Here is a 21,069-nt window from a genome sequence, read left to right on the forward strand (position 1 = left end):
ACTCATAATGTCATAACATGACAAAAATTACACTTACCTCAAGTTGTAAGTTGGATTGTATTTTGTGCTTGAACTAATTAATCCTTTTATGTACTGAAGAAAAACAGAAAGTATAGCTTTTTTTATGTGATTTTATTATGTACATATAATAACATTACTACTTTTATTATGCGTATTATATATGTTATGAGACATTCTCGACGAAGCATTGATTATTCTCTATTTTTCAACATAAACAATAACGCTATTAAAGTATCGATAGGAGACTCGCCTACTTTGTTCATATAAACCGTGAAAAGAAGACGTATGCAAAAATACAGCTAATCGACAATCTTTATACCCTAAATTCTAAAATGATCGGTCTGCTCGGTGCACGGTGAAGAACAAAATTTCTTGCAATAATTGGAAAATAGTGAATATTGGACAAGGAATAATTTAAAAGTAATGTAAAACACATAAAGCAAACGCAGAAGTTTTATCACTGGGATAACAATTACGCATTACCTCAATCGGCAATTTGTTTTACCTTGTTAAACTTAAATACTCAATTTCCAGATCAAAACTGAGGAGTCGTCTGATAGTTTGCACTCAAAAAGTTATCTCTTCTCAACACTTCATCTTATTGAATTTCAATTCCGAAGAAATATTTTAACTAGGGGTTAAAGACTTTTGGAGAGTATATTTGACTCATCATCTAGTTCAACGATAAGAAAGAAAACCATGACAGAGTCTGTAAAACAGTCTATTTGAAAAAAAAAAATTATTTTTCAAATATTGAATGTATTCCATTGAATCCTTCTATTGGCACATTATTTTAGCATGCATTGGTGAACATTTGAAAAAAAGAATCGTATTTGAAGTTAATATTGCAATGCTTCGCTTCACGAGCTACATAGGTACGCGATTAAACTGTAATATGAATTTTTGAGTGCAAAATGGTCTGAATGGAAAAACATAGAAATTTTGGGAGAGTATATAAATTTAGCCATGGATCTTTTGAAAAAATCATTCTCTCCAGAATGTCTAACTTTAAAGAAAAAGTGACAATTATTTTTGTAACAAACATTGAAGGAAAAAAAATTCTCACGTACTCCAATAACCACACTTATACGTATATACATTCAATAAATTTTAGATCTTGGTTGATATTTGGTCCATCGGATCATTCTGTACTGAGAATTCTTTGCTATACACCTCTTTCATATATGTGTATTTTTTGAAAATCATGATAGATATCAATTTAAAATGCTTATTCGTAAGAAAAACAAAATAGCAATAATAGAGATAGCCTTTTTTCGTTTCTCACAGCGATGTTTCAGTTAAGTAAAACCTTACTAGCAATGGATGCTTGGGTAGAAGGTGTAATGTTGTTGCGAATGAGGAATGGTGAAGAAGGGAACTCGCGAAGCGAAGAATCTCGGGTAAAATTCTGTAATATCCGTTTAAAACTAATTGATAGTACGTTCATTGTTCACAACTTAGACAAAACCGTTGTTCGATGGTTGTACTCAGGATCTATATTTCCAGCACCAAAAATGTTGTGAGGATCGAGATGATCTTTCGTAGCGCGATATAGCGCAACTCCAGCGTTTCCAACCGCTTTGGGATAGAAAGAAGCGCGCAGTTTTCCTACGCCGTGATGATGAGAGAGCGATCCACCGCTTGCCAATATCTCATTGCGGGCGTTATGTTCGATTCTTTCGTAGGCATCAACGGGATTGGCCAATCCACGATAGTTGAAAGCCATGTAGAAGTATATGCAACAGCCGGCGTCGTAAGTTTGCGTGATACGGCAGGAGATTAAAAAATGATTAACACCAATGGCCTTGCAGTCTTGACTAACTCGGCGTTTTACATTACGGCACAAAGACGAGGCGCGGTCCCACGCAACGGAAGTCTCAAAAGACTCTGACACGACACTGAACTCGAGTCCTATGTCGCGTATGTACGCAATGACGAAAGTCAAAACGTAACCCCGTTCGCCGTTAGTTTCACCCGATGGAATCCCATCAAATTTTTTCGCGATCTGGTATATTTTTTTCTCTTGCAGGGCAATATCCTTTGCCTCTCCTTCAAACAGAAGCGTCGCTACGCAAATCGTGTCCCAATGGAAACCCTTGATCTGTGTCACGTAGGCTTGTTTCAATACTTGAGAAATTAGACTGCCCCAACTTGCCTCCGGTCGCAGTGCTTGGCCGAATTGAAACTGTTCGTTATCCATCAGGCGAATACTAGCTGGTTGACATCGTTGACGTGCCACCTGAAATTCAATTATTATTTAATAATGGATAACTTACTAACAGGGCCTAGACAACATCCTCAATCGAATAATTGGAAATAACGTTTCGTTTGCATGATTTCATCGTCTATTTTTCACTATCTGACCAGCTATGCATCTAAATAATGTTATTTCGCAGTGTTCTAGCATGCTAGATGAACGCGACGTTGTTTGACCACAGCATAAAAATTAAGTTCACAGAATTCTTTTCACTTCGAAACGTCCCAGAACAGTTATAAGGGATCAGGGAGTATACAATATTTATTAGGGTATTAATCAATGAATCGTAGATTTCGATTGAGTGTTTTTTCGTTTAGTCGATAACCGCACTGTTGGTCGATTGTTTGAAACTTTGACCGAATGAGCGATGACGGAATAAGCGATATCTTATCAAAATTGGAGGAACTATATAATATATACGCATACAGTTTTTCGTAATTTAAGTAATAATTTTTTCATCAGCGAGAAATTTATTTCCAGTTCTAAGAACGCTGTTTCGGTCAAATTTATCTCTGGCAACTTCTATTTTGCATCTTTGATCTGTAAATTTTTTTTACGCCACTTTTTCCACAAAATAATACATAAAAACAAACAATACAATCAACAGTCCATGCGTCAATACATATTTAAAATCACGAATGCTGCAGTTACGAAAGTTTGGTGTATACTAGGGATGTAGGATTAATCGTAGACTTGAATAAATTTTTTCCATAATTCGACTAATCGTATTTCCAATCATTCATTTTTTTTTTTTTTTTGAATAATCGACTAATCGGTCCGTTAAATTAGGTCTTTGTTCGACTAGTCAGTCCTTTTAATTATCAATTCTTTCGATTAATCTGCCCATTCAATCCGTTATTTTTTTTTTGGTCAATCGATTAACTCCATAGTCCTAATATGTGGCGTATAGCTATAGGCTAGCTTGACTTTTGGTAACAAAGCATGATCTCCGCACCTCCCGCATCGCACGTAGTCCACTCTCGAAGTCGGGAAAGACGACGCTTCCGTACTTAGTAACTGCTGGCACAGGTCTGACTTTCAGTACAACCTCCGTAACGACGCCGAGCGTGCCTTCGCTTCCCAATATCATATGATCGAAGTCCGGTCCGCAGGAAGATCGCGGCACTTGAGCGCCCTTTTCGAGTGTTATCGTCTCGCTTTCTTCACCGTCGTTTACTCTCCCCGTAACCATCCTGAGGCGCACCACCAAGTTCTCGATGTTTCCGTAGATGTTCTTCTTCATACCGCTCGCCCGTGTCGCAACCCAACCACCCAAACTGAAATTGTTTTGAAAAATTTATCAGTTATCAAGCGTTCCTAAAACTCAAGAGGTTGAAAGCTTGAAAGCTTAGCGCGGCGAAACATTCGAAAACAGTAACTGTGTCTCAACTTTCGCATACTAGTTTTTAAGGGGATATACTACACGACTTACGAGTATAGTCGGTTGAATTTTAGATAATTTACGTTTAGTACCTTGTCAACCAATTATTCAATTTGATTGGGGTTTGTTTTTATTCAAAAGTACGTCGACTGAGCTGTATAAATTGCGAATGTTAATCCATGAGGTTCAGGTTTGTAATGCTAAAGCAAAGGTACACATTCAATCAAAATCACTATTTTGTTACTGTAGAATTACTTTGAATGTGTAATTTTTACTTCGTTTGAGCCGTCATTTCTGGGATGACGGAATTTTGTATTGTAACTACTTTCTCTGTAATAATTTGTTCCAACGTCAGCGCAAGTGTGTGTTTATTTTCAAACACTGTTTTTAAATGAGAATTAAAAAAGAAAAAAGAAAGAAATGCGATGAGACTACAACGCGAAATCTCAAAGATATATATAATGTAGTGCGAAAGGGGGTCTCCCCAAAATTTTCTCCGAAACTACACTGAGAAAAATTTCATTTGTCACAGTAACTAAAAAAATTCAGTAAAACAGGTATCGTTAAAAAAAAACTGTTTAAATATCAACGAATTTACGAAAAACGAGGTACTACACGTAACCATTTTGCGCTATTGTCGATTCTTTTTTGGTAATTGCAATGCAAAATCAGTTTGTTCGGTTTACTGTACTTTTTTAGTTAAATAAGTCTTTAACATCAATTTATCATTGCACAAGCATTAAATTTTCTCAACAGTTACAAGAAAATATAGTAACAGTGATGATAATGGGAAAGAATAGTAACGGATACTAGACTTTCTGGTAACGGCTACAAAACTAATTTTTATTTTGTACCTTGAACTATGTTTTTCAATTGTCGTAAAAAATAATAATAGTCTAGGACTGAGCGGTAACCGGAACTAAAAATTTCTCTCAGTGTAAGGCTCATTGAACAAAATGCCGTTAGTCTAGCGTTTGCAAATTTAATGAGTTATTTTTGTCTCAAACTATCGATTTGTGATTAGGTATTACACGATGAATTCATAAGACTCTAAATTGCACGATTGAATGATTTGGCCATAATTCAGGCGGAATTTTTTTATGTGCATGCGACATTGTCAGCACTTGGTGTTATGTCGTGATTTAGCGATGACGCAGCATTTGCATTCGCTTATTAACGATCATTTATCATTCGTAGCTATTCGTAACATTCGTAGTTACGGTAAATACTCTAAAGGTCAGACGAAGACTTGCTGAAATCTTTAAACTTCAAATACGATGCGATTTCCAAAGAAATACTGCTCGGTGAAAAGAGTAGGCTTAGTAGTTATTACAGAGGTTTTTCTTTGTCATTGAACCGACGATCTTTATAAGTATTTAAATACCTTCATGAGATATTTATAAGACAAGTCATAAAGGTTATATGTAACTATGCGAAGCTTCACTTCTCAGTCATAGCGTCACCATTCGTCATACTAGAGCAAAGCAGTGCATGGAATCAATCGATCGATAAAAGGTAAAGATTTTTTTGTTTCATATTGATGGGTTGTTGGTTATTGTGTATAATCGATACCTGCAAAAGTTGATCAATATTTCAAGATTTCGCGTTGCAATAACCAAAAAAGGATCGACGATAGCGCAAAATGGTTACGCGTACCTCGTTTTTCTTAATTCCAACGATATTCAAACAGTTTTTTTTTTTAACGATACCTGTTTTACTGAATATTTCTAGTTACTATAACAAATGAAATATCTCTCAGTGTGGCAGAAACTTGGTAAAATTATTCATCAGATGCTGCTGAATTTAACTTGATACAACTAAAACGGAAACCTCCCTCATGTATAAAACCGCATGAAATATGCGATAGTATAATGTTACAATGTTATAAGATATTACGGTACACGTACGAATCACGCCTACCTCCCACAAAAGAAAAACCATTTCAATACTTGTACAAGGTGAGCATAATATTTACAAGACAAATGTTAAAAAAAAATTGAACACTGTACACATGACGCTGCAATACATTTTCATCTCCTTGTCACATTTTGTTGAATTGCTGCGTTGCATCCTAATAGTTTAAGATAGTTGTATTCGAATTGACATCGTTATGTGGTATAAAAATAGATGAGCATACCTTGAAAATTCATACGAATCAGGTTCGTGACCAACAGTAAGTTTGTGACTTCTTAGCTCACGTTCCAGGTCTTGGCCGATGATGCCAGCCTCGCAACAAATTAGTAAATTCTCACGGTCAATCCATAATATCCTATTCATTTGCGTAGTGTCCAGAGAAACTATCGTGCGAGTTTCGAATTCTGGGCAACTCGCAGCACCGCTGACGCTCGTACCACCGCCAAATGGGATGCAGGCGAGCCGGTATTTTGCACAGATTTTGACAATTTTTTCTACATCTGCGTGTGATTCTGCCGAAAAAAATTCACATTATGTTCGATACTGATATTTGATCACAAGTATCGTACTATAGGTTAAAAATAATTGAAAAAAAAAAATTTATTTGCCAATTTGGGTCAGCTTTCTATCTTATACTTCCTCAGCATTCCTCAAAATACGTATGTTTTTTTATTTTAATTCACAACTGAGGGAAATTAATGATAATCGATGTTACTATTTGATGAGAAACATTTGATCGGAACTCTCAAATTAAATCCGAGCATATCTACGTTTCGGGCTGCGATGTGTTTCTCGATTAATATCGTTTACCTGTGGCTAACAGCGTTTTCACTAATCGTACGATTTACTGACAGGTTTATTGTTTTTTAAGCGATTTTAGCGACCGACGTTTTCTTACACTGTTCACAATTGGCCAAATCTTCACTTTTCTCACCAATCGTGGACCACGAAATAAATATCGATCGACAAAATGTAACCTGAACCGCATAAACTTAGGCGGAATTACTCCATGTTACATTACTCGTGTAAAATTTTCACGAAACAACGTGGTATGGCTATCTGTTACATAAGTATCGCAGCTATGAGTACCAAAGGCAATGAGAGGTCATATTAATTACCAAAGTCATCGTTATCTTCTGGCTTCTTCAAACTTTTATAACATATACCTATTCTCTGTTGTCATTGTTTCCTTGATTACAAAAACTCAGAAAAAAAACAACTTACGCAAATTTAGACATTTAACAAACGAAATTACGTCACGAATAACATTAATATTAACAGCTGCTTAACCAAAGATAGTATTATTAATTCAGTTGCGAATTTGAATAAGGTACTCTGAAGGTAATGTATACGTGATTAATGGCTTGCAGGCCTTTCTTTGTTACATTGATGACATTTAGCCTTTCTTGAATATCGTAACGTTTCAAACAACACAAAGCCGACTAAAGGTTGACCAATAGCCGGCTGAAAATAATCGAAGTCGACAAAATCGTGACTATTTATCAGCAAAAGGTAGTTTAGTGATCCGTTTTACACGACGCATAGTTTGCTTAAAAAAATGACGCAAACTCAGCTCAGAGTCGACTTTTCGAATACGCTACAAGACTAATAGTACCCGCAAATCAACAGGAAACGTGTACACGCCGCACGAGTTATCGCGATTGATAATGTTGGCCCATACAGAAGAGAGACCTTCGTTAAGTAACGACTGAGTGATAGTATTGCAATCCTTAATTTGGTTTCCTGCTTTAATCTTGAAACGACGAACATTCAGCAGCAGAAATAATAGTCCGTAAAATTCTACTTAAGGTCGGACATAAGTACTGTTTTACAATATAACAATTTCCACCCTCTCTGACACATCCTTGCGATAGCTAAATGTGCTCATTGGTAACGCAATGTATAATGAAAATTCACCAAAAGTAACGTGCTGCGAAAATTCGGGAAAGGGTTGTGCTTTCGAAATTCTCACGCGTTCATTTATCTCAATGAATTTATGCCCAAGACTTTGATAACTTACTTGGCCAAACGACTACGTCAGGTATACGAGGAAAAGTTCCTTCCCTCAGTAAAAATATCTCGCGTAGCGTGTGTCCATGTGCTCTGATAAGCCGGTCGACGCCATCGGTCGAGTACTCGACATTTTCTTTTTGCAGACAGTCGATTAACTCTGGTGTAACAACGGGATCCGGAAACACTTGCGGCAGAGGTTGGGACGCAACGGGTTTGGATAGATCAAGGTCGAACACATCCTTGACCCAAGCAGTAAAGTATGGCAACATCTGATTTCCGATGTTGTACCTGTCGGATCAAAATAGGGTAGCCTTTTAAGCACATGTCGTCATATCGAAAACTTGGGTTACAGCTAATACTGAGTTCCGATGAAAAGATCTCGAGGGCTAGATGAATCCTACAATTAATTCGTTTTTAGTAAATTCCATTTAGGGTTAACTTGGCGTTAATATCAATATTCCTCGATGGGATCTTCGGAACATGAACAAACACGTCTGAAAAGTCTGAGTTCGAGCCCTAAAGTTACGTAAAGATGATACCACAGAATTTTTAATCTTAACTAATATTAAGTTAAGCAACTCCAAAGCGTGATTTCCAATAGCATGCATAAATAATAAGTTATACGAAATGTGCGATCCCTTTCAATCGTGTAAGTCCACGTTTGCGCAGTAAGAATCGCAAGTATTACCAGAAAATTTTCATCGTGAAACATCTATAGGTGTAAATATAAGGTGACATCATGTTGGTACAGCAGAAAAATAAACTTATGAATGACATTAACTAACCGTGTGTTCAGTTATTATTAGAGTATATGAGATATTCCACGTAAAATCGACCCGGGTCTGAAACTTGTTCTCTTCGATTTGGCTCGCTTTTTGTTTTATTTTTTTTTGTAATTTTTTGAAACATTTTACAATCAGAAATAATTGTGAAAAATCATGTGTCAGGTGTAAAAAATTTTGTACACCGAGCCGAAATTGGCGGGGGTTCCCTTCCTATTTTTTCGAACTATTTCAATAACATTTTTTCAATCAGGGGAAAGAATCAGTTCACTATACGCGGTTGCTCAAAAAATTCTACATGTAACGCCAAATTTTTGACAATTTTTCAGACTTTCCAAAGTAATTAATTATTTGCAAGTTTTGGAAAATTAAGAACAAAAGTGTCTTTCGAAAAATGTGTATAATTTTTCAAAATCCGGTGGTACATGTAAAAATGTTGTAAGCAGCAGCTCATAGTGAACTGACTCTTCCTTTTAATTAGAAAAACAAAATTTTCGTATTTTTTTTTCAAATTAAAAGAACGAGATTGTCCACTATGGGGTGCAGATTGAATATTTATACGCACGTAAAAGTGAAAAGAATTTAAAACAATTTGTAAAAGTCAATATTGTACAGCAGAGAACGTGAAAAAATCGGCGGCTCATTCGGTGAGATTCGGGATTAATCTTTGTTCCGCATTTGTTTGACTATCTCATATGTTTCTTATTTAAAATTTGTTTAGTAATATTATATATTTTTTTTTTAATTTTACCAACATTGTTTATCGAGGAATAGTATTAGTTCGAAATAATTTTAAAAACATTTAACTAAAGAAGCAAATGGAGCCCTTTTGCCTGTCCATAGGCGATGGTCCAGTGCGTCTAGCGGATAAGCCGCCAGCGATACAAAAAAAAAAAAAAAAAAAACCCAGAGTACCCTCATCGTTAGTCCGATTAGTACAGCGTAAAACGTGTAACAAGATAAGGTGAAATTCTCGGAGCACATGTTCTTATTGTCAGATAGTTGCCCAGCGTTGCCTGTCCTGTTTGCTTTATTCAGTGTCGTAATTGTTTGCATTGCCGGTTGATCGGTTTTACAGTTTCTATTCCTGACTCGTGGTTGAAGTGATCACGCTATTTAAGGAAAACAGCTGGGCGCGATCCGTAGAAAGTCAAGGAGATAAGATAACAAATTTATGTGCGGCATTCCACGTCGAGTCAACCTGGTTGTGAAAAGTTGACCTCTCCGATTTGATTCGTGATGTTTTACATGATTGTTCGGACTCTCGAAAGAACTTGTTCTTTTTAGTTCGAAATTTATCGAATCCATTGGAATTAGATGCAATGTTTGAAAACGATAACATTGATCGATACGATTTAAAACAGTAAAAAAATTAAGTTTCTTACGATAGCCTAAACAAATCTACATCTTGTAGGTGCCGCTTGTTTTGTCGATCCAAGTTAGCGATTATAATTTGACTAACTGCAAATACTTTTTTTTTTTTAATTATTCTAATATAACCTCACCTTGCTCTATAACCTGAGCATTTGTTTATCCGAACGATATGAGAATTCAGTCAACAAATAAGTTGTTTCAATTAATGATTGAAACACTACACTGAACCGAATGTTCAGTTGCTTGTACATAGCTGTGATTTATCCAACTAAATATTCAGTTCCGTTAATTGATATTTTTTTAAATCAACAGAACATGATCTTGCATTGAGCAAACATTTGTTGGATCAAAAAGTAGAATATTCAGATTCACTGAACGATTTTCAACTTTATGAATTTTGTCATCTGTACAAAGACATCGTTATTCCACATTCATAACTTTACGCCCATCTGGCTAACCTGTAATCAACCTAAGGAATCAAAAATTTGTCACGTTTGTGAGAGTGTCCTCCTTACCTCAAGGTGTTAATAGTAAACACCTAAGCCTGAAGGTTGTCAAAATTATGTAAGTGTGTATAAACATCCACTCTAAAATCTTTGTAATCTTTGTTTAATTTAAGTTTATCGCTCTTGATGAGTATTAATTGGTATAAATTATGTATAAATTTTGAAAAAATTAAACCATACACTCAGGCAAGCTGAATATAATTAAGTGGCACGTGTAATCCAATTCTATAACATTGAGATGTACAAATGTGATTTAATAACTTTCAATAAATTGATACAAGACATAAAATAAGAAACAAAATATGAGAGGAAAAATTTTGTTTATAGCCTGAAGATGGCCGACGGGCAGCCCAGACGAAACGTTGGTAATACAATAAATTAACGGTTTAAAACTGACCCACTTGGACGAATTTACTTTAATATATACACATGCAGATTCTGGATTACGTTTAATTATATTCGAATCATTCGTTTGCGAGGTATAAAACGTTTTCGGTGTTATCAATTTGTTTTACCACATAATAATATGGTAACGTTTATGAAAAAGTAGCATGAAATCTATGTATTTTTTCTAACTTTTGAAGTCAGGTTCAGCTTACGGCAAGGAAAAAAAGCAAATATCAGGTCAATTATTATCTGTCTGGGGGCGCGCTAGCTTTTCACTCGTTATTATTTTTTATTTTAATTTTTTTCTTATGAAATAGCGCGAAGAAAGAAAAAGTTTCGATACTAATTTGCGGCTTATTTACGGCAAATTATCAGACAAATCAGGATTACCCACCTTATTTTTTTATTTAATGGAGTGCGACAAATAAAAAAAAAGGTCGCGCGACTAATTTACGAATGATAAACGACAAACTTTGCATTGTCCGAATTCACATTCTCGACGATTGGCGTGTCAAGTTCACAGAGAATAAACTTCGCACATACTCGTTGCGTAAAATCTAATCATTCGCACCTTATCCTTATACATACAATAATATTAACACGCTGATCCTCCTTTTTTGTACTATTACTTCTTTTGAATTATTCAAAGCAGCGACTTAGCATTTGCGTTTAATTTGTAATTTTTACACGTGCACAGTGTTTTTATAGACATGACGCTTTTGTCATTTTTACCACGTTTGTTATTTATACTATAACGATGGCATAGTTAACCCGGCGACGGGGTTAGTTTATCTTCCAACATATGGATAGTTTCGTATAAAACAATACGTATGGTAATATTGACTTTTTTATAAGGTTTTTTTTATTACCTTACTCGCATATTTATGGTAATTAACAGAATGGTGTAATGTTAAAAATAACAAGATTCATACAACTATAAACGAAGATGAATTAACTATGAACTTTCAACCATGCCAAAATAAACCGTAGACCACATTTTTTTTTTAAGAGTCTATGCATTATACGGTTCATTAGTAACATATTATACATAAAAAAAAAAAAAAACTGGCTGGATGAACGGAAAAGCTCAGGTTTTTTGCAAAGGTATAAATCCTACAAATTTTGTCTGACACAAGGCCAATTTCAAACGGCTGTAACGCAGGCGACAAATTTTCGTAGTTATATTTTTAATAGTATTAATAGTATGTAATAGTATTTTTAATCGTAGTTTAATTTTTAGTAGTTATAAAATGGAAAACACTTTGTGAAAAGTGTGGTCTACGTGTCAGGAGTTGTCGTAATCTTGTGAACGGTTTTCATTTTGTCAGTAAACGTTTGACATTTTGATTAATACCTTTGAAAATATTTGCTCCTGAGGATTTTTTGTTGATTAAAAATCATGAAAGAAATCTACCTGAGGTGCATCCTAAATTAAGAGGTTCACATTCCTTTTCAAATTGTTGAAATTTCGAAGTATGATCGATATTTATCGAAAGCTTCGAATTCTAATAGTATTTTTAAATATTCATGTGATAAACCATGAAAAATGCCAAATTGTTCTGTTCCCATAAAGCATGATGTATAGTATAATGTAGAGACCATTGATGGAATGGATGCCAATTTTTTCAATCAATTTTTTAGATAATAATGGGGTTAGATTTACGGTAACGTAGCATTGAGATTGGAGAAAAATTTACTTCGATGTAACTTTAAAATAAGCAATTAGGTTACTGTGATGTAACTCTCATTTTTAATAAACGTGTTATGTTTATTAGATGCAAATCGTAAGGAACTTAACCCACTTTTATGAACGCAGATGGCGCAATGTAACGGTTAACAAGGTTAAGGTTATTAAAGTTAATATATCTGAACGTTGAAAAAAATATTACTGTTTTTCACCTTTACAATAACTGAAGAAGTCGAATTTGCAATAAGAAAAAAATATTGCAGATATTGAGCTGTCGATCATTTGAAATTCATGGGATTCACGGAGAACGAATGTACGTAATGCAATTGTACGGCAGATTGTTATTAATCGCATCGTATTGTTATTATTATCCCATTATTCCCCCATATTCAACGTTAATTATTTTCATCGACAACTAAACAATTGATATTACATTATAAACATAGAATTTAACGCTCGGCGCGAGCCTCTTGAGTATTTTAAATTAAATTCAAGTGGCTTGACTTCGGAAAATTAATGGTCGGAAGTCCAACGTCCAATAATAATTCGATTTACATAACTGCGACATTAATTGGAATCCAAATGAACGACACGCGTTTCAGCACCAGATATTTTGGATTGACGAAAAAAAATTAAATGCAAGTCAAACGATGATCGCAATGTAATATATTTTGTAAACTTACCTCGTCCCAGTGAATTCCAACATCTGTTTGTCGTTGAGACGAAACTGTGAGTCTTTGTATCCCCATCCGTTCCATTTTAGCAGGTTTTGCCTTCAAACAATAAAGAAAACAATGGAATTGAATTTTTTTTTACCAAAAGCAGGAAGATAATTTACTTAGTTCTTTGAACGATGCACGATGAATGATTCCATAAATAATGCAACTACTCAAATACACCGGATGCATTTCTGAATTATAAATGGTGCTTGCATGTGAGCTCGTTTTGTTTCTCAATTAAATAACATGATTTTTTTTTTTATTTTTTATGAGATATTTTTTTTCTTTACAATAGTAATGTATAAAGATTCTGTGGATATGTAATGTTGCGTTTACACATTTTCAATCATTTCGTGTATCGTGCCCTTTTTGGAAATCATATTATTCAAATGTTATTTTTTTCCTATCCCCAATGCAAGATCAGTGTAGGTGTTCTGCATCACTGCGTCGTTACTTGTATTCCAAGTTAAACAGGTTGCTTATACGAAATGACATTCCTTCGCTAGGGACATTATGCCACAATATGCAGCACCATCAATGAAATCTATGAAAAAGGTATAAATTACTACGTCTAACACATTCCATGAAAAACTTATTATCATCATCTAGTTAGACGAAGATGACGGCTTGTTTACACAAAATTACCTTCCTTCGCGAGGAATATTATGTCACAATATGCAGCAGCAATAATAAAATCTATAAAAATAAAAAGGATAATTTGCTCTGTCTAACATTTCGTGAAACTTGTTACGCTGTAATCGCGATCCTTATTTCCAGATGCTTTTGTAGAATTATAATTGTTACACTGCACGTTCCGGATTTAGCTGATACATGCAAAGAAAGCTTTTTCGAGACTCCTTTAGCTTTCTGAAATTCAATTTCGGTGACGTGTATCCGCGATTTACCGAAGTAACCCAAAAAAATTGATCACTTCGACATGATGCATTTCACAATCTGTTACAGAAATATTATATTCAACGAATAGCTGAGATTCATTGAAATGAAAATCATTCACAATCGAAAAACTGCATACTATGTGGAAAAAAACACCTGAGAAGATTCTCTCACAACGATTCATTTTGAAATTAACAATATTTCACGTCAAATTTACACATCAAAGGAGTTGAAATAATTTGATTAACGTGTGTTAAGGGAGAATATATTGCGCGTGCGCAAAAATAACATCGAAATACACGGTTTTAACAGTTTTTATTATTTGACGTCGTTGCACCCAATATTACTAATCCATCCTCTAACACTGAGAAAAATTTTATTTGTTATAGTAACTAGAAAAATTCAGTAAAACGGGTATCGTTAAAAAAAAACTGAACATTGTTGGAATTACGAAAAACGAGGTACGCCTAACCATTTTCCGCTATCGTCGATCCTTTTTTGGTAATTGCGACGCAAAATCAGTTTGCTCGGTTTACTCTACTTTTTTAGTTAAACAAGGCTTTAGCGTCAATTTATTGTTGCACGAGCATTAAATTTTCGCACCAGTTGGAAGAAAATATAGCAACAGTGATGCGAACGAAAAAGAATAGTAACGGATACTAGACTTTCTGGTAACAGCTAGAAAACTAATTTTCGTTTTGTACCTAGGACTATATTTTTTGATTGCGGTAAAAGATGAAAATAGTTGAGGACTGAGCGGTAATCGGAATTGAAAATTTCTCTCAGTGAACGTTACCCTCATCACGGGGCTCGTTGAATTTCAAACTCGCAACTTTCATCGCCAGTAGGACTGCGGAGAAATCGGAATGAACAACGTTCTTTATCGACTGAGACAAAAGCTATCTACTTCAGCCAATAAGGGTTTTTGCCCTATACAAGGGGGGATAGAAATGATTTTTATTGAATTATATTTTGAAAAAACGAATTTTTTGTATCTTTAATCGAAGATGGCGGCTCCCCCGCCCAAAAGTCGAAAACTTGGATTTTTCATCGGGGCCCGGAACTAAATTAACAAAATAATATTTATCAAAATCATTTTTACCCCACCTTTGGTAGAGCAAAAACACCTACTGACTGGACTATTCGATGTTTCTAAAATCAAACAGAGGTATTGCATAAAGTAGCATGCGTTGTGACTTGTAACTTTGCACAGGCAATATCTGCATAATATGGCTTGGGCGAATACAATGCTCGCTTTGGCTCGTATGCTGAGTTTACACGGGAACTCGTGGAATTGCTGGCCTCGCCTTTGGCTCGTGCTGTAAACTTCTCACTGGTCGTCTTTATGAAAGCACTATTTGCCTTAAAACTAGACACTTGTCGGAAATAATACACCAGTTGCAGCACAATATATTTATCGTTTTCTTAGGCTCGGTAATTAGTTGATAGGCGAATGAGTTGGTACATTTCCGACGTATTTTAGTGCGCTTAAGACGATGGCGTTGCCCGTCTTTTCCCATCACGTCAAGATTTCGAAATACTTTGATTAAAAAGTGGCAATTTTTCAGAGAATTGCAAAGTTTTACTCTTAGCATCTTCCAAACCGCTTCATAAAAATATTTTTTTACTGCTATTTACAGGTCTGATGAAATGTGATAACTCGTCAATTGTGTTTTATCGAGAGAAAGAAGTCAAAAGAGTTGAATGACCTCGCGTGATATTTTTCTTATGTAAACTTCTGTTTTACCAACGGAATATAATTATCGTTACGAGAATTACGCGTTGGTTGCTTTTTAACATCGCAATAATCAATATGCCAGCGGAATTTGATGTGTGAACGTGAAAAATACTCAAAGTGTTCGTACATCTCACCTCGGGAATCGCACATCATACGTAAATTAAATTGTAGATCCGCAACTAGCGTATAATGAAAAATTGCATAGAAATCTTATTGCAGCTTGCGCTCAATGGAAATATGGCTCTGAAGATTTCTGCGTGTACGTAATGCAAAAATAAACATTTATCAAAAATTTAGCATTTTCGCTCCACCCTAATAGAAGATATAGGTGCTGAAAAAAAAATCTATATCGTCGAGACATAGCTGACAAAAAAAAGTAACTTCTCGCAGGATAGTGAGAAAAAAGTGAGTAAAAGTGAGAAAAGTGACGCACTATATGCCCTGCAATCACCCTTTCTTTCTTCTATGAAAACAGAGAAACGGGAGTGTGTTTTAAAAATATAAATCCGAGACCGACAATCATGCAATAATGTGACTGTTTAATCAGTGAGAGCGATTGAAAGGTAAAACTTGCGTCAGTACAGAATCTACTATCGATCATCCCCGCTTGCGAGATAAGGGGGCAGGTGTCAGTTATGATTGGATTGATCAAGTGAACGAGACTAGTTAGCACTGTGACCGAAGTTCGAAACAAAGCCGTTAAAAAGAATCACTAGTTTGCGAATTGCAGCTTTGGAATAATGTACTTTGCACGATGATTATATGTATTGTAACGAATGCTCTGCTTTACTCACGCTATTTACATATTCACGGCTTACTGTATTTTGGATCATTGTTAAAGTCCCGAATCATTTCACGTTTCATTGACATTGCACGAACTTTGATCTCGTAAACTACCTAACTTCACGTTACTGTGTGTAGAATGTATCCCTACACTCTTAGAAAAATTTAACCAAACATAATATCTCGGTAGGTTCACTTTGTATTTGTTTTATTTGTTACAAGTCTGTTGGTGAATACGTCAGAAAATTTCGTAATTTTAGCATTCACATTTTCATATCAATATTTAATTTATATTTTTCACTATTTCCTACACTTGGTGATGGATTAAAAATTAGTTTAACCAAACCCAAAAATATCAGCCGACCTCCTGGGACATTTTTTTCTAACCGTGTATTACGATACACTGCAAGAAACATATCGGCGTGGACGTCTGTACAGACTACAATTTGGTGTCAACCTAATACTATCTGATATACTAAACTTCCGAAGTGACCACAAAAATTTTTCTATAGCAGTCCACACCGGCCAATTTTCACACCGCATTTTTACCCATCCATGCTTGTATATCATCTGCATACCGTCAAGGAGCCGGCATCTTTCGTAATGAAATACAAGCCGGCTGTGTGATCATGAAACTCTCTCACTTATTGCATATTATTTGTACGCGTTCATTTACAGACGACTTTTGTAAGTTTAGTTTGTCATGCTAATAAGTACTGTCGACGAAGGCACGTAACATATGTGCTGAGCGGAGTAAAAGTCTTGACATGGAACGTCAAGTGGGATGAATGATGCTGGTCAGTGTTGAGTAGCGCCCAAGATGCAGTAATTCGATACTTCTTTCTGGTGTTGTATCTGTACAATCTAAGCAGGTACTATTTCTAGCCGGTATCCTGCACATGAATCGGAAGGTTTTTATTTGTAGTTATATCTGCAACGGAAGATTCATTTGCGAACACATTGACCGTGACTACTTGTCACCATGAGACATTAAGAGCACTTAAATTCTTAATGCGTTTTTATACGACGAACTTACATCAGGTCATACAGGATATTTATCTGAGAGATCTTTTTAAGGAGATTGATGTTTGTAAGGTTGATGGTAATGATGCTGTTTTTTCGAGGGGAAAACCTTTGTTTTAGCAGAATTAGGTTCGGCTGAAATTCAGTCATTCGTAATAAAGCGGATTAACATACTCATGTTTTTTGCAAACTCAACGGCTTACAAGTCATTACAGAGAGTAACAAGAAACAAAAAATATTACTATTTTTGGCAAACTTGACTGCGTTAAAAACATTCTGTAATTCTTGCAAATTGGTAAATCTTCTTTCAGTGTCACGTTACATTAACGTTGCTATAAATTTAGCCTCTTTTTTTATACCTGTAGCGTAGATTCAAATTGTTCCCCTTTACAGATTATAATATCTTCTTTTTGATTCAATGAAGAGCATTTTTTAGATTACAGCTCATTTTTTTTTCTACACGAAATAATCTGATATGAATGAAAAAAAAAAGAAATCAATCAAAGTTACGTAGCAAAAGTTTAATGAATCCTTCCAATTTAGGGAATTGATGCACGCGTCATTGAAACGCTCAATTTTTTTATTTTTTTTTATCGATTATCATCAATTGCAAATAAAGTGGACTAATTTGGTAGTTTGTACTTATCGCACATATCAGAGCTGGGTTCCATCTCGGAATCGAATGAATCTTTGCATGCCTTTAACTCTTATGTGCGCACCCGGATACCCGGGTACCCATCTCGTCACATTCTTGCTTGTAATTTTTTGAAAATAATTTTTTTCGATCTGAGCCTCCGGATCTAGGAAGTTTAACTCTTCACGAAGAGATTCCCATAACTATATTTCGACACGCTACTTTTAAATGTAAACATAGCTTAATTACTTATTATGTTTACTCAATTAAGTAAATCGATTTATAATGATTCTGTTCACATCTGAACTCAAAAAGTAATTAAAACTGGAGGTGGGTACCCGGGTATCCCGGGTGCGCACGTAAGGGTTAAGCGATTATAGACATATTTATTTAGAAAAAATGTATGTCACCCCTCCTTCCACCGAGACGTTTGGATTATTGAACAATCAAAAGGGTAAAGTATTTGAAAAATGTATAACAAATAGATACCTAATCAGTATCTGAGTCTCGTTGTCACTGATGCTTAAGGTGATACTAATTGCGCTATGACATACGCTCCCGACTTAAACCTACCAGTTAGCTTTTTATTATGACGAATGTCACAATTAAATAATGCGAACGATAAGAGGATCCTAGAAGTAAAATTAATGAGTCACTAATTTAGGCGTGGCTACAGCCGCTCTGTCAGTCAAAATTGGGAGGTTTGCAACCAACGACGAGAGAGCGTGAAGAGTAATACACGCGGTACTGAAAACACGTGTACAATATAACATTCGGGCTCAAGTCGCAACGGATCAAACGAATGGGAAGTTTTTTATTCCCTCTGGTCGTGACAACGGTCTTCTGTTATTTAATATGTAACAGTTTATCTAGGGCGATGCAACTTACCTATGTTTCGGTATCGTGCCTTTTACCGCCGTCGGAAGATCAATGTTGATCGGCTTGTTCCGACCGGCGTCCGTCCGATTCGGAACTATTTCGCGTCGCTCGCAACCCTCCGATTCAGCGATTTTTCTCACTTCTGACCAATTATCTGGCGCAATACCTAACCTAGCGTGCGCCGACATGATTACTGTACAACCGAGCCGCTACGCCGCACAACGTCGTGTATTCGACGTGCTCTCCAAGAAACCAAATTTAAATCGATAACACCTCGCCCCCCGCTCCTCCTCGTCCTTCGTGCAGCTGCATACTATCGGCGGCCAATCACGGTTCGCCGTAGCTTTCCCGCTATTGTAACAACTGACTGTAACTTGTCGTCGAGCAATGAATTATAGCAACGCGATAGCGCGCTCTCGCATTTCAGCCTTGCGCAAATTTGATGTCCCAATTATCATCGGCAATATAGTAATATTGTCTTTATTTTTCACACAATTACCATGATTTTCACGCGTATTTATTGTAGAAGCGAGTGGGTTGGAGTATCGGTTATATTTAGTTCGGCAATTGAAGACTTAAGATATCTCGGAACGTTTAACAATCGGAGAAGGTTGTGCTATTGTTCTTTGATATCGAACGACACGCGGGAGCTTAAAACTACGACAGTTATGCCGTCGAGACGGTATTACAAGAAGTGGATAACACCGGTATCCAGTTTCGTAGGCGTGTTCAAACTGCGACCAGCCCGAGAATTCAGAGGGCATGTGTCTGCTATTTTCTCCGCTGACTCGACGCGTAGAAGGAGTGTATAAAAAAACTGTTCAAGAAGGGGTGCCGGACACGTGAATGAAAATTCGCACGAGTAGGTGTTTGTCATTCGTTTATCAATCTTATTCGTACGTTAGTTCCATATTCAAACTGAAATACTTTAGGAGTTACGAATTTTTGCCTGTTAGACAAGACTCCTTCTCTTGCAAAATAATAACCAGCTCCCTGCCCGCGCTGCCGTATACACTACTGGCCTTTTCATTCGTGGGGTATTAGGGTACCAACCCACTGAACTGTAACATGACTGGAACGCTGAATGCAATGGCTAGGGATAGGACTAACCCATGGGACTGAGGGTGACTTCCCAGGTGCACACGGAACACGGATTACCGAAAAACGGAACGGTAAGCTTCCCTTGAGAACGGTCAATTCTCCGTGGCATCCGCACTGTTACTTTTGTCTTCTGCTTGTAAATTTCGTGCCGCAGCTCGTTTTGCTACCTGTTCCATGTAACTGAAATAACGGAATGAACCGTGCAAATGTACTTTTTTTATTTGCATCATATTTCAAGTACAAAGGCACGATTAATTGAAATAAATACAAATCAAACCAAAATCCATTTTAGAATTATCGGAGAAAAGCAAATGGACATCGATTTCGCGTTGTTCTGTTCCATGAATATGCTACGTGGGACTGATAGAAAAAACAAGAATCGGAACGGAACGACACACACCCCTGTCTTCTACGGCATAAGCTTATGTACCGAATACATAAATCAAAGTGGATTAGGGGATACATAACCTCTGTTGAAACTTACGTTAACTCATAGCTCTGGGTTATTTTTCCCAACAGTTTGTCGGGTCTGGCCGGGTTTGGGGGTATTAGCAGTTTCACTTATTATCAACCAAGCAACTGACACGTCGGCAAAAGAAGTTCTTGATAACCAACAACTATCGCGTACAAAACGTTGGTAATATACCGTTGTCATCGTGAAATTGAAAAGTTGAGAAAATCTCGCACAAGAAATATGTACGCCGAAATTATACGACGGAAAAATAAATATTATTGAAATACATGAACGTGTATCGTTTATATTTACATGAATATATCAAACTTTTTACAAAGGATACTAGCCTAATATCTAAGATGCCCAATTTATTTTTTTAAAGTTTTTTTTACAAAGACAACATTAAGTTCCAAATTTTTTGAAAAAAATTTTACCTACTCCATTTTTAGTTCCAATCGTTTCAAGAATCTTTCAATGAAGAATTTTGTTTTGCTTTGTTTAGCACATTTAAAATTATGAGTT

At 35.9% G+C, this 21,069-nt stretch overlaps 1 protein-coding gene and 1 long non-coding RNA gene across 3 annotated transcripts; one reads left to right on the top strand and one right to left on the bottom strand.

Moving 5' to 3' along the window:
• Positions 1 to 120: 120 nt before the first annotated feature.
• Positions 121 to 19,517, bottom strand: LOC124301185 (alkyldihydroxyacetonephosphate synthase). Its single transcript, XM_046755950.1, has 6 exons — positions 19,002 to 19,517; positions 13,006 to 13,095; positions 7,594 to 7,874; positions 5,797 to 6,085; positions 3,234 to 3,555; positions 121 to 2,260 (listed from the first exon to the last, which is right to left on the bottom strand). The coding sequence occupies exons 1-6, from the start codon at positions 19,178 to 19,180 to the stop codon at positions 1,472 to 1,474; spliced, it is 1,950 nt and encodes a 649-aa protein (XP_046611906.1). The 5' UTR covers positions 19,181 to 19,517; the 3' UTR covers positions 121 to 1,471.
• LOC124301191 (uncharacterized) lies at positions 19,506 to 20,840 on the top strand. 2 transcript variants are annotated; one of them, XR_006907423.1, is made up of 3 exons: positions 19,506 to 19,854; positions 19,949 to 20,164; positions 20,386 to 20,840. It is a non-coding gene; the product is annotated as an uncharacterized LOC124301191 (long non-coding RNA). The 2 variants fall into 2 exon arrangements; XR_006907422.1 differs by having other exon boundaries at positions 19,518 to 19,854; positions 20,613 to 20,840.
• Positions 20,841 to 21,069: the final 229 nt, after the last annotated feature.

The sequence above is a fragment of the Neodiprion virginianus genome, chromosome 3 (assembly GCF_021901495.1).
Source record: "Neodiprion virginianus isolate iyNeoVirg1 chromosome 3, iyNeoVirg1.1, whole genome shotgun sequence".
Lineage (NCBI taxonomy): Eukaryota > Metazoa > Arthropoda > Insecta > Hymenoptera > Diprionidae > Neodiprion > Neodiprion virginianus.